The sequence below is a fragment of the Epinephelus lanceolatus genome, chromosome 13 (genome assembly GCF_041903045.1).
Source record: "Epinephelus lanceolatus isolate andai-2023 chromosome 13, ASM4190304v1, whole genome shotgun sequence".
In the NCBI taxonomy this organism is placed as follows: Eukaryota; Metazoa; Chordata; class Actinopteri; order Perciformes; family Serranidae; genus Epinephelus; species Epinephelus lanceolatus.
In genome coordinates, this window is record NC_135746.1 from 24,559,320 (window position 1) to 24,577,742 (window position 18,423).

The window sequence follows — 18,423 nt, forward strand, 5'->3', positions numbered from 1 at the left end:
GGCATTTCAAACAAAGGCTTTTCGCAGTATTTAATAAACTTTAGTTAGCATGTACATCAATTTTTCCTTTGTCATTCCACTTTATTACAAAAGGATTTGCAAATCATTCTGTTTTTGTTTACAGCCCAAGTTTCTTGAGGTTGTAGATAAAGATCTATTTACTAACTTACTTTTTTACTTATTTTATTTCCAAGACATTTGTTTTCGTGTTTTTCAGTCTTTTTAAAATAATTTGTGTTGTAATAAAAAAGCAAACATCCCTACATTGCCCAAAGAAAATATTATTTGAAAAGACGACAAACACATTAAGTTGTCTCATTATTTTCTCAGCTAAAATGTGATTGAAGACAATATTAACATGATGAGTTGTTGAGATTTTCATTGTTGCGCAAACTGCATCAGATCTTCTCATGACACTCAGGTTACCTAATCAGATGTTTGTTTGCCAATAATAGTTTATCTGTTTTCCCCAGGACTGCTCCCACCACACCATAGGCCCCCACTGTGATACCTGCCTACCTGGTTACTATGGCAACGCCACCCGTGGGTCACCCGCGGACTGTCAGCCCTGCGCCTGCCCGCTCAATCTTCCCAGTAACAAGTAGGTTGTGGAGACACTGGGGTTAATGGTGTCATAACGACAAGATTTAATCAAATGCTTCAATCTATCACTGCTGACCTCTCAGCACTGTGGCCCCTATTCTCTCTGTCTGACCCGTCGCTTTATAATGTTCCATTCTCCTTTCGTTTCCTCTCCTGACGCTTGGACTACTTATTTTTTGTCTTTAAAGGATATTGCCATAAACAGAGGCCTCATCACTGTGGCGAGGAATATAATTTTAATGACACGAATGGAATTATCATCACTGCAGGTAGACGCATTAATATAAGTGGAGAAACATCATCCCTGCTGGTAGAAACGTCGTCACAGTGGGCAGAATCAACATGACTGTGGCTGGGAAACTTAAAACAATAGCAAAGTTAAACCTCCCACGAGTCATTTAGGTATTTAAAATCTTTTACCATACCACTCCTCTTGTACAGAAAACAACTCACACTGTCTCTGCTAAAAATGTACTTAAAGGGACAGTTCACCCCAAAAATCCTTTTTTTCCCCTCTTACCTGGTTATGATCACATTCAGGAAATGACGTTAAAATGAGCAAAGAGAAATCAGATTATTCATATTCCTCATATACATGAATAAAACTAGTGATCCAGCTTCTGATTACTGTGGTCTATTTGTGCAAGCACCTGTCTCTCATTTCTTTAGTGTGTAAACAACAGCAGTAAGTCAAAGTGAGATTCAGATTCTGTACACAATATTAATAGTTCAACAAAATAAAATCTACCACAAATTACACATTTAAACAGCTCCCAAATACAAATCATGTATCCTAGGATCTATATATATATAAATCAACAGGTGATTTCCTTCTTTATCAGCAAATTCCTAAATGACGGAGTTGTTTTTTCCACCTGGACCTTTATGCTCTGCCATTTCTCCTCTAATCATCACGCTGTAACCTGTGACAGGCTGTTATGATACCAGAACTATCGCACATTCACATATATGTGCGAGCGTCACGTAGGTTTACATTACCAAAGGTTTATGACAAAATCACTTGACGACACAGGCTCCCATGTACGCACAGTGAGGGAGGAGAGGGAGAGACGCTGTGCTGCTGCCAGAGGAGCCGCTGAATGAGTTCCCTCTGAGCAGTAACTCACTAAAAGAGTCTGAGAAGTCCGGAGCTGTTTAAACATTCAGGACGCCACAGTTTATTCCACACTACTGAAGCTGCTCCTCTTTTTAGAACCACTGTAGAGTCAGCAATAATTTTGCTTTCAGCCATGCTTGTTGTTGCCGTTGGTAAGAATATACTGGTAATATCGTGAATGAAATGATTTGTCACGCCCCAGGGGGGCAGTTGACTCACAGTCGTCTTCCCAGTTTCAGTAAACATATACACCAATGCCTCCTCATGCTCGTTGCATTGACCAAATTGATGAAGACTGACTAACTAAAGTGTTTTTTCACACCTAGTATTAGTTTTTAGTTTAGTTTTAGTTAACTATATTAACCTTGCAGGGGAGCAGTGGATGAAGATATGACCCCGAAAGACAAAACTCTCTTTCTGTTGCCATTGTTTCTGTTTCTGTTTCGTCACTTGGCTGAAGCTGCCTCTGCTAATGTGCAGTGTCTGTTATTTTTGGAGTACTCCAGGTAGCATATGTGGGATTATTGTAAACAGGATAAGGTGTTTACATGCTCAGACACATAAATGGGATACTCCAAACACCTGATCATAAACAGGGTATTCTTGTCCATGTAAACGCCTCTTTTATGTAACTGATATGGAACTGTGCCAGTAGGGGTTGCTATAGCAATGGGATGTTCGACTAAAACCAACTGTTGAAGATTTGTCACCAAGTAGGAACCATATTATGATCATTGGTTACATCTGCAGTTTCTCCAAATGACCAGAGAGAGATGCTGTGTGTTTGGGGCACAGATGTCAACGGCATGGGCACACACACACACACACACACACACACACACACACACACATACACACACACACATATACACACACACACACACACACACACAGGCAGCAGCAGCTGAGAATCCTCATGCAGTCTCGACACGTCATGTTGAAAACTCTCGGAGCTAAAGAAAGCTACAACTCTCTCTGTCTCTCACCTCTCCCCTTCCCTACCTCCCCATAAACCCCTGCAGTAATAATAGCTTGAAGGTGCCGAGCCTTTCAGACCCTCAAAATAGCCATCCAGTCCGTTATGTTCACTGAAGCCAATCACTCAAATAGCTGGCCCAGACAGTTCGACTGTTCAGTTAGCGGTAACGTTTGAGCTCTTATGAACATCTGATAAAGTGATATTAACCCGAGCACAGGAAGAAGCAGGGTGATGATTTACAGCGGACTGGTGGACATCAGTTTCGTCCTGGTGTGCTCGTCCTCTTTATTTACACCCAGGCTTAATTACCTCGCTGCCAAGGGGGTTTTTAGTCTTTTTTATTTGTCTTCTACATATGTAAGAGATCCTTGGTTAATCATCTACTCATTAAAGCCCTAATCATTTACCTCCTCTTTATTTTTATTTTTTAAAAGCTAGTGTCACCAGCTATTTTCCCAGTCTTACCTGGAACGGCGACACAACATACTTGGGTGACCAAAAAAAATTCTAGATTTTTTAATTTATCTTTTTCATATTCCCAACAGGTAGCCAAATTCCTGAATGGGTAGGAATATAATTGTAAAGACATGAATTGAAATATCATCACCTCAGGTAAAAGCATCCATATAAGTGGAGAAACATCATCCCTGTGGGTGGAAATGTCATCGCCATTGGCAGAATCAACACAACCGAGGCTAGAAAACTTAACGCAGTAGAAACTCAAACTTACCACAAGTCATGGAGTTATTTAAAATGCTATATCATGCTGTGCCTGCTTCACAATCCAAAATCATGGTTGTTCAACTTCAGCATTCTTCATCCATGAGATTCTTAGCAAACCCATCAGACAAAATCACAGATAAACACACGCTGACATCTTCTCCAGAGGTATACGAACAACAGTCCATTGGTCACACGTGATTACTTTTCGAAGATGCTTTTAGAGAATGCGGAGGAGAAGCAGATATAAATGGTGCCACAGTAGCACAACAGTCATTTTGTGGTTTGACTCTGAGTCTCTTAAAATTCGCACAATTAACCCACATAAAAAGCCCCAACACTCTGAGGATTTATGTTTAACATCTGCATTATTGTCTATTATTATTTGTCTTTTGATGTAGATCTGGATCACATGTAAATGTGTTCTATTATTAGACCAACTCATTTGGATGATAATGCTGTCTCGGCAGAGGCAACCTCCAAGTGTTTTCTGGTTGTGTCTCAGTCAATGAAGCTTTTATATACACTTACAATTTTGTAGTTTGTGATTGTGTTGCCGGAACAATGATTTAACTTATACATCAACTTTTTGATGAGCTGTAGTACCTCAAATTTCCTCTTTCTTCAATGTAGTCATACGTTAAGCTCAGCTCAGTTACCTGTTTTCTCAATAGCACTTGTAGGGCGTTTTAACCATAATGTGATTAATGGTGAAATCGGAAATTGGTGATATTTGGATTTTTATTGTGGTCAGGTTACTTCATCAGTAAAGTTATTGCTGCACGTACAATGATAGTAGATTTCATCCACCCTTTCATCACCCTCTCCTACAGGAACAGGATGTAATCTGTAATATGAGTTAACAATGTTCTGTATGTGTCGTATATATGGTAAAATGTTGATTGACTGCACTTATATAGCACCTAGTCTTTCGACCATTCAGAGTACTTTAACACTAGATGTCACATTCACATTTACACACTGGTAGCCGAGGCTACCATACATGGTGCAACCTGCTACAAAGTCACCATTCACACGCAATCACACACTGATGGAACAGCCATCTGGAGCAATCTGGGGTTCAGTGTCTTGCCCAAGGATACTTCAACTTGGGCTGGAGGAGCCAGGGATCCTCCATTTGGTGGAAAACCTGCTCTACCTCTGAGCACCCAGATAGATAACATGTAGTGCATAGACTGTATAAACTCAATAGAAGTAGCCACCATGACATCACCCATCGGTTTGTGGACTCCGTTTTGGCATTTTTGCTGTAGCCATCTTAGATTTAGGAGCCACAAATGACCTGGAATGACCATATTTTGATGCGAGGGTGGAGCTGTGGAAGAGTTAGGGGTGGATCTTTCTGACAGCCCTAGGTTACACCTTACAGACAGTCTGTCTCTCAAAGCAGCCACGCCCTTTATTATGTAGTAACGCCAAATTAGTAACTTTAAGCCTAAATAAAATGTAAATGAGTGAAATATGTAAAAATTAACCCCCTTATAGTTGTCATAAATGTTGAAATTAGCGACAGAAATCAAACCTGTTTTTTGTACCAGGCTGTAAACATGTTTATACTGCAAAGTTGGGCAGTTAAAGCCAGCCTCAAGGGGCCATTTGAGGAACTGCAGTTTTTGGCACCTTTACATTGGCTTAATTTTTCAGTCCTGGAGGTTGCCTCTTGGTATAGTGTAGTACAGACATTTTTTTTTTTTTTGCAGCTAAAATGTTTTCTCATCACATCAAAGTAAATGAATGCATGAATAATTGTTTTGGGACAACTTTTACTCTACACATTATCTTCAGTCACATACTCTAAAACTTCAATTAAACGCCCAGTCCCTTTTACTAGCCTGGTGTGGCTACACATTTTGACAAATAAAGGCCTGTCTCAACTAGAGGCCTGGTCTGATTGCCAAGCAGTTCATTTTTTTTCTTATAGAAGTTATTTGGATGTATAAAACTGGGTTGTTTGCTACCTCAAATTATGTGTTCATTCCTCAACTACCTTGTTGGTTATTCATATTCCTTTAGTCCGTAAGGGTCCACGGATCAAAAGAATCAAAAGGGTTTTTCATAAAAATTAATCCAAGTTGTGAGCATTGTTTTGACAGGATAAAGTGGTGTTGTGTCGTTATGCTAGGTGCCTTAATCCTCGAGTGCTGTAACTCTCTTTCTGTTTTGCACTGTCTGTCAAAACCAGATCGAATGAATGAATCTTTGCTGAGCAACAGTTTTGTGTGATGGAATTAAAGGCCTGTCCCAAATATAGGCCTGTTGATTTCAGTGATTCAAGCAAATAATAGCCTGGGCTATTAATTGAAGTTTTATAGTAATTTCCCTCCCCCTAAAAAACATTGAGAAAGAGCACAACAACAGCACCAAGTTTACCAGTGTCCCTGCTGATTATAGTTGGTTTTAAATAACCCCAATTATACGTACAAATCCAGCCAACATACGACTGTTGGTATTATTTGACAGTTTTTTTGTTGTTCACATGCTCTGGCCTAACAAGTTTATTTGTAACTCAGCGAGCCAGCTTGCAGTTCGCGAGCCAGTCAGTCAGCCAGTGAGTCAGTCTGGGGCCTGGAACCCGAGCCAGCAGAACTATCTATAGTTTATGGAAGTGGGAGGGTGACAGAGCGTCGTTTCACTCCGTCTCTCTCTCTCTCTCTCTCAGTTCATTTAGGTTACAGTTTGTAGAGGAGAGGAAGAGTGTTTTCAAAATTCAGGGGTGTGTGGAAGTACAGATGTGTGGGTGAGAGGGAGGAAATTAAGTGTATGTGTCTTACAGAGTGTGAATGTGAAGACTGGAAGGTGAAAGTAGGGACACAGGTGTGTGTGCGTGAGTGTATTTGAGGAGACATACAATGGCCTTAACTCGCCTCTGTCCTCTCCTCTTCCTCCTCTTCCTCCTCCCTCTCCCCACGCTGGGACAACGCTACCGAATCCATCAACAACTTCAACAAAAACAACAACAACATACTCTTGGCAACTACGATAGTTTCAGCCCCACCTGCCACCTGAGTGAACAAGGGGACCTGTTGTGTGACCAGTGCCAGCCTGGATACACTGGACCACGATGTGACAGGTAAGACACACACTAAACACACACTCAACGTTAAAAGTTACTCACAGATCAAAACAGAACTGTGCTTAAACGGTTGAATTTACTGGCTACAAGTTTGATATGGAAGTGTATCCAAGTTCATTGTTGCTGAACAGAGCTGTCATCATGTTGTATCAAAACCTAGAAATGCACATCCGTAAATCTTGTGAGTTCAAATCTGTTTTGACAGTTTACCATTGTATAAATAAGACTTTGGCCCATTAAGTTTGAAGTTTATTTGATGACCTAATTGCAGCATCAGAACAGAACTAAGTCCACAACTTCAAATGTGGATATAAGCGCTGATTTAAATTTAAAGGGACAGTTCTCCCCAAAATCAAAAATACGTATTTTTACTTTTACCTGTACCTGTAGTGCTGTTTATCAGTCTAAAATCGTTCTGGTCTGAGTTGCCGAGTGTTGGAGACATCAACTGTAGAGATGTTTGCCTTCTCTTGGCTACGTTTCTTTCCATTATTTTCTTTCAACCGAACTACACCCACCAACTGTATCACATCACAGAAGGAAGCGTGCATCTACTCATGGACGAGAGGCTCATGCTCACGACAGCACAAGATTTAAACATTAATGGCGTCCTCTTTAGCTGAGCTGTAACATTAGCTAGCTCAGTGGTGCTAACTAGCTAGCAGTAGATGGACACTTCCATCTGTGCTTTGATACGGTTGGCGGGTGTAGTTCGGTAGAGAGATAATAGCTCCTTCATGAAACTGCTCACAAGAAGGTCTGTGGATTATCTTGAGTAACTGGGTCATGATTTCTGGAAAGAGACATTGCTGTTGAGTTTTTCAAATTTTTTTCGTATTTTTCTGGCACTTTGAGCACCACGAGCCGAGTGCCATCTAGTTCCATTATATTGGAGAGAATGCAGACATCTCTACGGCCAATATCCAGCAACTTGCACCAAATCTATATAGCTCTACAGGTTAGAGGAAAAAAATGCGATTTTTTTTATTTTGGGGTGAACTGCCCCTTTAAAGCCATTGCTGTTGTCATTCCTAAAACTGACTATTTGGAAAATAAATGAGGTCTATAGTCAGCCATTCCCCGATGAAACCAGACACTGCTCCTCATTAAGCGTTTTTATGAGTGCTCTATGTCTCATTGTCCATCTACCTGTCTGTCCACAGCACACTTAGTAGCTGAGTGACATTTTTGTTCCATTAGCTGTGGGCTTCTTTACCAGCCCAGGACTAATGAGAAGTCTCTCTGGATGCTAGTCTTGTTAAAACTTCAGGCTATACTGTCATGTGGTGATGCAGACTGAGTAAATATGGGCTTTTTTTTTTTTTTTTCCACCACACTGTCTCAATGAAATACATTTGCACTGTTTTATATTGAACTGAAACCGCCCACAGCTGAATTTATGAGTTAGTACTCAGTATATTTAGTTTTCTTTTTCTTCATATTGAAAAGTAATTACTGCACAAAATGTTGCGATCAAGTGAAAGCTTTTAGCTCTGAAAAGTTCGCCTTGTGCAACTTCAGACAAGTCCTTGTGCTCAGTGTTGTTGGATGGCAGTGTTGGTTGACTGAACATTGAATGTCAACTGAATGTTGTTGACAGTGTATTATTGAAATAAGCATGTGTGAGCTGAGGTGTGCAGGGAGGTCAAATTGCTTGAAATGTTTTATTTGTGATTTAATGCATCGATGAGTAAGTGACCTTGCACAGTATCTTTTCCATTCCAAAGAGAGATGTTTTGTCATGTTATGTGTGTTTCTGCAGACTTACGTATATGTGTTCAGTGTTTGTCAGAAAGATTGCAACAGGACACAAAAACAGAATTTCACATATTGTATACTTATTGTATACTTGTATGCCAAAGACAGAATATGTACTGCTTTGCAGGAAGTCATCCTGTATAAAATGGATAAATTGTAATTCATGGTTTTATCAACGATTGATAAATCATTAACGTATGCTTTATTGCTGAAATATAAATCATTATTAAAATGTTTTTGTTGCTAGGTTCTGAAACATCCCTTTGGCAGGTGTTTATGGTTTCTGTTTGGTAATAATGCAGTTATAAATGTTGGTAATAATAATGTAGTAAGCCATGAAGTCTGAAGTTATAAATGTTAGCAAGTTCTTGATAGGGGTGTTACGATCCAACGATCTGCATCAGTGTATCGATGTATATTGAGTATATCAATGATCAGCGATCCAGTATCATCAATGCAAAGTGAAAATACCGGCCTATATCGTTGTCTTCAGGATACGCTGTAATTTTAAAAGTCTGTGTCACTGTCAAACAGCAGCAGGCAGATGGCAAGCAGCCAAGAAAAAGACGATGAGGATGATTTGGTAATAAATCAACATAAATCAGTGTGGAAATATGTTGGAAATGGGAGAAAAATGGGGTCAACAGACAGAGCACATGCTGTATGTAAACAGTGCTGTTAGGAGATTAAACACAATGTATGTGTTCTCACTACAGCAACATTAGCTGCTCTGTTTCAACAATGTCAGGCTGAAAAAAACGTGCATGCAGGCTGATATTCAACCAAGCTTCTCTGTCGGGAGAGGCAGTGACTTAAACCAACAGTGAGTAAGAAAAAATATAACGTCACAGGTAATTTGTTAAGCTATAAGTAGAGGAGAAAGTCCGCTAGCTGCTAGGCTAATTTTTGCAATGTAAACATGCTGAAGCTAATAATGTGTGACAAGCAAAAAAGCTGTTTTGTCTGTGAACCTTGTCTGTTATTACTTAGCTGGATTTTGATATGTGCTGTTTTATGTGTAAGTGAAGTCAGTATAAATTGATCTTTACTGCACTTAAGCAGTTAGTTACTTATTTATGTGTTGTTTTTATCTTTAATGGCCAAAAGCAAAAAAGAAAGGGATGGCAGCTTCTTTTGTAACTGATTGTGTTATAATATCATCTCATATCGATCACAGGCCCCTGAATCACATTGAATCGCAATCGTGTCATGGCAGACTTCATAATATCGGCATATATTGTATCGTTTTCCAAAGGCTCGATATAATATCGTATCGTGATGGAACTGGTGATTTACACCCCTAGTTGTTGATAAATGGATTGTGGTCTTAGTACGTGGCCAAGTAGCAGTCTCTCCAGGATCTCGCGGCAAAAAACCCTTGAGTTTGCGGCCAATTTTGTCAAAAAATGTGATTAAAAATTGTGGCATTTTTATGTGTTTTTTTGCGGCACATTGCAGCTACTGACAAAAGGAGGGAAAAAAAAGGTGATTTTTTTTTTTAAACTACTACCTCCAAAAAAATAAGCCATGTAATCACTTGCTATAATAATCATACTGTTACAAAAAAAGCTGTAAATGTTTTTTATAGTTATCTTCTTTGGTTTTACTTAATTAGTTTCAAAACATGGACTCCAATAATGTTGCAAAAAATCCTGACTGAATATTGTAGCTCTCAAACCAGACAACGTGACTGTAAAACAACATGTAAGCTAGATCTTCTGTAAACATAACATTTTAATAAATTCAACACATATTGTATGCATTTAAAATTTCTTAAAAATGTATGCCAATACAGAGCGTTTCTCCATACTGCAATACCATTAGCGCAATTTGATGAAGCGTCTGATGACGTTTCAAATGACGTCGTATGCGCGACGACTTCCGGTCATTTGAATTTGCGTTAAATATTGCGATCGCAAGATGATGATTTTCTGGACGGACTGAAGTAGTCCAGCCAGTCAAATAGATTTTTTTTTTACGCAGCAACTCATTGTTGCTCAAGTTGTTCTCATTTGTGACTTACAACAAACCTATACACCTTTAGTAAAGCCTTTAATTGCAATATTAAGTACTGTACAAAGGGTGCCTTATTAGAGAGTAGAGCATTCATGACTGCTGCACTTTGGTAGTCACTGACTGCTCCCAAAAAATAGTTGACTAGTCTAGTGCATTTTTTTCACCCAGTAAAAATAGTTCAGTTTGTCAGAAAGGTCTCAAATACAACCAGTAAAGAGTTCACTATTGTAGGCAGGACCCACCTGGGCGTAGGTGAAAGTCCTCGATTGGCTCTGAATGGCTGATTACAAATGAGCCAAAAGACATTATCATGTTATAACCTTGCCTCAATACCAGCTATTCCCCGTGGTATCAAAAATGGTGCCGAATATTGGTGTTGTATCAAAGTTAGAAATTATAGTGTTGTGACAAAACTCCTTAAATTTTCTGTTACTGATGTGGAAATTTCTGTAGATTGTGCCTCAGCCCCTGTGGAAGGTGTCTGTTTTTCATAGCAAGAATAGCAAATGAAAATGCTTTAATGAGCTGGTCAGAACTTTCTATTCTGTTGTATCTACACTGATAACTATGAGAGCAATTTTAATCTCAAGGATAAAATATTGTGCTTCAGATAGGTCGCATTTTATCCAGGCCTTTGCTTTAGCCAGTTAAATGAGAGCTGCTGGTGGACACATGGCCCACAGGGACCTCAGCTAGCTGCCATGCATAGTCTACATACCTCGCCGTGCTGTCCACAGCAGAATCTCTCCGTCTGCCTTTTGGTCTTTTTATAAACCTAATTTGCCACTGGAAATAACAAACCGACTCATTGTCATTCATTCATGCATCTGGTCCAGTGTGGACAAAAGGTCTAACCAGTACAAATTGACTGCTCTGACTCTCCTTCTGAAATCTTCCTGTGTCTGTGTTAGTGAGGATGTGCTAAATGGGATAAAGCTCCAATAATGATCAGAGGGCGTCGTCAGAGCAGCTTTTTCTAAATTGAGATCGTAGTGTTTGCTTTGAAGAGATTGAGTGCCAAATGTGTATGTATGTCTGTGTGTGTGAGTGTGTGCATGTAAATATGTATATGTCTTTGAATATATAGGATGCATCTGTGTAGGTACGCTCCTGTGGTCGTGCGTGTGTGCTGCTCTGATGCCATATGGTGCCTCCAGTCAGTGGGAGAGGACAGCTGGTAAACAAAAACCAGAAAGAAAGAGAGCCTGTTGGATGCTGGGTCGACTCAGAGCACATAGGAGCTGCCATAATGTATAATAATATTTTATTACTAATGGCAGTATTAGAGAGGTAATCAGCACTTGGTTCCTTCTTGTTCTATTAGTCTAATTGATACCTGCAATGCACTACCTGCCATTACACTTCATTATCTACAGTGCTTTTGTTGTTGTTAGTGGTAATTAATTGTAATGTGCCAATTTGTCTGTATTATGGGCTTTAACGAAATAAGCTACTCTATTCCCCCTATGCTAATAGACTATCCTCTGGCTGCTAAGTGATTCTGCTTTTCAATTTCCCGTCCATAAACGGCCATTTAGAATTTAGCTGAAAGCTGTTTAATGCAACTGCCTTACAAATAAGTCCACTAAAACACTTTGAGCTGTAAGCTGCTCTTTAGTGCTATCCAGGGTTTGCTGTTATTGGTGGTCAAAGGTATCTCAGGTTTTACATATCATTTACAGTTTTAGTGGCTCTGCACCATGTAGCTGTAAATACTGTGTGCTGGACATTATTTTATATCAAGAAGGGAGCAGGAAGCAGTGGTGATGGCCATGATTATGCCAACTTCGGAGTGCAGTATGCCATTTGAATTTTAATGATCACAAAGAGTAGACCATAGTTCAGTGAAATGGTTTGTCACATGAGCGCTGAGGTGCATAGTTCTACTCTTGGTGGCATGGTGGTGCAGTGGTCGGCATTGTCACCTCACAGCAAGAGGGTTCCTGGTTCAAACCCAGGGTGGGGGAGCCCTTCTGTGCGGAGTTTACATGTTCTCCTCGTGTCAGCGTGGGTTTTCTCTGGGTACTCCAGCTTCCTCATACAGTCCAAAGACATGCAGGTTAATTGGTGACTCTAAGGGCCAATCCCAATCCTCTTCCCTTAACCTTACCCCTTGGTTTCAAGTGCGCTCGCCAGATAGATTCCCCTAAACGACGAAGGGGTAGTGTTGAGGGGTAGGTAGGGCTGGGCGATATGGCCTAAAAAAAATCTCCGAATTTTTCACAACAAATCAGATTCACAATTTAAATTGATTTTCCCCCTCTACTTAAAATCAATTTTCAGAAAAATATTTGCGGCCTGGTAGCACGTACCTGGGCTCCAAAACTTCCAGCATGTGAATAAACCCTGGCTTTTCCACGGTAAATATGGGCACCATATCTCTTGCAAGATACATTGTGACTGCAACCCCCCCAGGTGTTGTCACGTAATTAACAAATTCAAGCACTTGAATAGGGATATTTTCATAGGGAGCAACACCTGTCCCACTCGGCTGCATGCCTCTGTTTGAGGTGCTGCAGTAAATTGGTAGTACTGCTACCTTGGGTAGCAACAGCCTTCAAACACACTTTGAAGCGGGGTGCTGTTTATTCTGTGTCTGACGCCACAAAACCGAACTTGTTCCCTTTCTTGGGACGCTACATCATGCAAATTAGCGTAACAGACGTGTTCACCTACGTCGCACGTATCGTCGACGTAGGCTTCTTGCACTCATTTCCAAAAATGCCGGCTCCGGTGGTTGTATTGCCTATTTCGTTGGCTATCTTCATCCTTCTTCGTTTAACAGATCAACAGAGAAGAAACGCAGCAAATAGAAGACGCCTTCGCCGTCTTCTTCTCCTGCTATCTTCTTGGAAAACTCACCTGGCTGGATAGTTTCGCAATGCATCCTGGGAAATTCAATCTTCCCCTCAGTTGAGATGGGTGTGCATCGCACGGCCCTTCAAATTAAGTGGGGATTTTAAGGGCTGAGAAGCACTTCTCTAAAGTTTGGGACACCCTAGCCCTTCACAGGAACACGCAAAAACAAGGGCTAGGGCCAGTTGTGAGGGGAAGTGTGAGTATTGGGACAGACCCTTAATTGTCTGTCCTTAAGTGTCAGTCCTGTGATAGTGTGTCCAATGTTAGCTGGGATAGACTCCAGCCCTGCCTTGACCCCTCACGGGATAAGGGGTTACAGAAAATGAATGAATGAATGGCTAAAGTACAAAGAATGTTACTCAAACAAAGGAAGGACATTCTTTTTAAAAAAGCACCTAGTTTACAAAACACCTTTGGCTCATTTGATTAAAGTGACAAAATTGAGTGTTGAAATCATGAAATTGGAAGTACTTTTGAAAGTTTTAGAAATGTATCTCAGTGCTTTTGCATGAGAAAATTGATACTATTCATCTGGCAAGGGGAAAATAAAAGACTGAAAATCTGAAGGCCACATTTACTGTGACCCCTCCTGTCTGTCTGTGTCTCTTTTAAACATGTACAGTATGATGCAAAGAGACAGAAACAAAGAAAGGGTGTACAGGGATTAATTAAATGTTTCATAATGAACATTTTTGGAATTTGATTTAAGCATTTTAAAGATGGTGCATACAATTAGAAATCTAAAGAATAATATTAATAATAATTCTACATTAATATAAGAAATCTCCTGGAGCCCTGAAGGGAAAGTTCAAGGAGTGTTGGAGATATCAGACGTAGAGACGTCTGCCTGCTCTTCAGTATAATGGGAGCTCACAGCGCCAAAAAAATATATTTGAAAACCTCAACAGTAATGTCTCTTTCCAGAAGTCATGACCCTGTTTCTGAAGATAATCCACAGATCTTGTTGTGAGCATACATGTAGGAACTATTTTCTTTCTATCAAACTACGCCCACCAAACCTACCACTGCACTAATGGAAGCATGCATCTATTGCTAGATGAGAGACTCATGCTCGCAATAGTGCGAGGTGCGTTGAGCTAGCAGTAGATGCACATTTCGTTCTGCCTGGTGATACAGGCAGGTGTAGCTCAGTATAAAAAAATAGTTCCTACATGAAACTGCTCACAACAAGGTCTGTGGATTATCTTGAGCAATTAGGTCATGATTTCTGGAAAGAGTTTTTCATATGGACTTTTGGCACATTGAGCACCACAAGCTTGCTTGATCTGATGACTTTGGATTTCCGCTGCGACATTCAGATGGTGGGGTCAGAATTCGGTGTAAACAACATGAAAGCATGGATCCATCCTGCTTTGTATCAACAGTTCAGGCTGCTGGTGGTGGTGTAATGGTGTGGGGGATATTTTCTTGGCACACTTTGGGCCCCTGAGTACCAACTGAGCATGGTTTAAACACCACAGCCTACCTGAGTATTGTTGCTGACCGTGTCCATCCCTTTATGACCACAGTGTACCCATGTTCTGATGGCTACTTCCAGCAGGATAACGCACCATGTCACAAAGTTCAGATCATCTCAAACTGGTTTCTTGAACATGACAATGAGTTCACTGTACTCCAGTGGCCTCCACAGTCACCAGATCTCGGGCCCAATCCCATTTCTACCCCTTAAATCTTCCACTTGGTATTGAGTGCCCTCGTTTGTGAGATAACCCTTGATGAGGGAAGTGAGAAATATTAAGGTAGAGATCTTTCCCTAAGAAATGAGACATCACTTCATGCAAATCGGCGTGGCCGACATGCAGGCACACGTTGCGCGTAGTAGCAACTCAAGATACCGGTTATCATTAAGGTTTGAAAATGCCAGCTCCAGCGTTTGTGTTGTGGCATGTGCTATGTTTATTCTTCTCTGTCTGATGAATCAATGGAGAAGAAATGCTGAAAACAGGAGGCGCCTATGGCGTCTTCTCGTTCTGATCGATTTTGTTCGGGTAAGTCGATTCGTTTAAATATTTTGATGCTGTGTTCAACTGAGTTGCTGATGAGTTTATGCTAGTCCAACCATCTGTTGTTTGGGTTGTCTAGGGAGGTTTCAAGTGTTGGAAACCACTTCCACTACCTCAATTCTGTTTTGGGACACCACTAGCCTAAACAGGCCCTCTATCCAATAGAGCACCTTTGGGATGTGGTGGAACGGGAGATTCACATCATGGATGCGCAGCCGACAAATCTGCAGCAGCTGTGTGATGCTATCATGTTGATACGGACCAAAATCTCTGAGGAATGTTTCCATCACCTTGTTAAATCTATGACTCCAAGAATTAAGGCAGTTCTGAAGGCAAAAGGGGTCCCACCTGGTACTAGCAAGGTGTACCTAATAAAGTGGGTGGTAATTGTATAAGAGAGAGAGAGAGAGAGAGAGAGAGAGAGAGAGAGAGAGAGAGGTGCTGAAATGGCTGCTTTATGAGAAGTGTAGTGATACTTCCATGGCTCCACTCACTGACTGAGTGCAGCACGTCACATTTGTTCTTTAAATGTATTGAGGTGATTTAAAACTGCATGATGGAACTTTGTGCTTCGGCAGCCTCAAGTGACTGCAAGGTTGACTATTAGAACTAAGTCATACTGAAACAAAAACAAGACCTAATTTGATCTTAATCCCCCGCCGTAACAGATATACATTTAAAAGTAAATTACAAAATAACTTCAAGATGTCTATTTATATGAAAGTCCCATTTTACTTCCTAAAAACAACCTGCCCCAATTTCAGGAAATAACATACAGTAGCACTCAGAGAGAACAAGTTGATCTCAAAATGCTTTGAAAGTTGTGGGGAAAAAAATGTCTGAGGGAGGAGCAGAGCCTGTCTTCCCCTGACGCCGACTCCTCATTTATAACGCTAAAAATAAAAGAACACCACTTTTAGGATCCCGGCCCCTCTCATTCCCTCCGTAACCCTCCACTAGTTGTGCTCGCCGTACGCTTCCTGGACACTCTGAAGGCTTTGACCAGGTGTCTGACCCCCCCAAATATATCTCCTTCAAACATGCTGGACTCTTGGCTAAAAATACCTTCACTTCCTCTTCAAGCCCAAGTTACTACACACACACACACACACACACGCGCGCGCGCGATGACAGTATGCGTTATCATAGAATTTAAAAACCTGAAAGTGTGAATTAATCCTGTAAATAAGTACAAACACACACTCTCCTATCAAGAATTTCGATTGCTGGCAGTAAGATCCTCCACTTGACTAGAGGGATGTACTTGTAGCACCACACACACACACACACACACACACACACACAAGCTAATAAACCAGTTCTACTGAGTACCAAGGAGGGTCAGTGGTAATAATGGCTGGCTGCTCTTGACTCTTTCCCTCTCTCTGTCCTTTCTTTTCCCTCCTCTCTAAATTCAATTCTCTTTTCTATGTGAAGACCTTTCCCCCCTTCTCTTCCTCCCTCCTCTCCTCTATTCTTTCTCCACCAGCCTCCCTCCTCTCTTCACTCTCTTGTCTCTTTCATCTCAATTCTCTTTATAGTCCGTGGAGCTTTATTTCAGCTTAGACCTGTTTTATTTGGTTTCCGTGGCTCCTGACTCGCCGCAGCATTCTCAGGTTAATATATTTCGCAGCATCTCGAACTTCCTCGCATTATTAATCAAACAAAAGAGGCTGAAAAGCAAAAATGAAAATCTTGAAATCACCTGACAGTTCATACATGTGTGTGTCCTTGTCCTTGCTCAAAGGTGCTAACAATCATTTTTAATTTTTGTTTTCATGGGTGAGGAGGTTTCTGTTTTTGCATTTTCTTTCGCTTAGTTTTCCACCCAACTCAAAGAACTTGACTGCATAAAAGAATCAAAGGAGTTTTTAATTTTTTATTTGTCAGTATCTCTGTTATGTTCAGTTGGAACGTTTGCTTTCCACTGACACAACAAAGATAAAAATCATACATTTGTACAGATAAAATGCATGAACCATAAACTGTATATAAAGATGGCCGATGTGTGTATATTTCTTCCAGCAGTACAAAATAAATGAAGCCAAAATATCCTGGATACGGGCACTGCCATCTTGCACTTTTGGAGCCAGAGTCTACGCAACAGCGATCGGGAAGGAATGAGTCCTAAAACCCGAAAATGAGTTAGCAATTTAGCACTCACGGTTCCCTCAACACAAAGTCAGTGGGTTTCATGAGTAGGTTTTTGGTTAGATGCCTGAAATAAGGTCTGTGGTTAACACAAGCTTAAGAGACTTTCAGGTTTTGTTCCACGATATAAAACCCGTCAGTAAATACCCCAGTCGTGAATTTTGAAGCTTAATGTGTTTTAAAAAATGCGGTTGCTAACAAGTGGCTAAATGAGGCTACAGAACTTCATCAAGCTGAACATGGCTTTTTAAGCTTGTTTTGGTGGCGACGTTATGATGGTGCACACTACTGTACAGTAGTTTGTTTATAGCCTAACATTAGCATTATAATTCTGGCGATTGCATTTAGGCTTCATATATCATAGAAGTAGTGTTCATTTGTGGAGATAATCTTGCTGAACAAAACTTGCAAGTATCATACATGTTTGTTTACCACAGAGCTTATTTTGAAAAACTAGTTCATGAAACAGAAACCATCTTTGAGAAAAATTAATTTGACATGCACTTTGATCTTTCAGTTTGGCCAATGTCCCATGTGCTAACATGGAGGGAGCGGGGTTCATGACCTATACAGTAGCCAGCCTCTAGAGAGTAATTGGGCTGTTTTGACTTCACTTTGTGGGGCGCTGTCATGTCGTCAGTCTTACTTACACACTCTATATTCTCCTGAGGCCCTGTGTCCTCATATGAGGACATCACATTTTGGGTTTACTGGACCTTATACTTCATTCTACTTAACTTAGACCTGTTGTCCTCGTTTGTGGACACTTTTTTATGCCATCTAGAGGTAGTAAGGGCACAATACACTAATTCATGTAAAAACAAGATGGCAGCCATCTCTGCCAAGTCAGTCTGCAGCTGATCCCGACACAAAAATGGACAAGGAGCAAAACCTGATCAGATTTTATGGTTGAAACTTGTTTATTCATGATTAATAATGCTTGTAGTTTGATATGGCAACACATTTGACCAAATTTAGCAACAGTAACAAGCTAAGACACTGTTCATTAGAAAGTACTCATTTGAAGACGTTGGGAATTTATCATCAACTAGTTGAAGGACATTGGGACTTAATTATTGTTGACAGTGTTTCGTTTTTATTC

General features: G+C 40.5%; 1 protein-coding gene across 1 annotated transcript in view; it reads left to right on the forward strand.

The window, feature by feature from the left end:
* lama2 (laminin, alpha 2) overlaps window positions 1–18,423 on the forward strand; it is a 332,854-nt gene that overhangs the window by 166,497 nt on the left and 147,934 nt on the right. Inside the window, exons 19-20 of the mRNA XM_078173904.1 lie at window positions 474–601; window positions 6,424–6,510. Coding sequence (XP_078030030.1) covers window positions 474–601; window positions 6,424–6,510 — 215 coding nt within the window. The remainder of the gene's footprint in view (window positions 1–473; window positions 602–6,423; window positions 6,511–18,423) is intronic.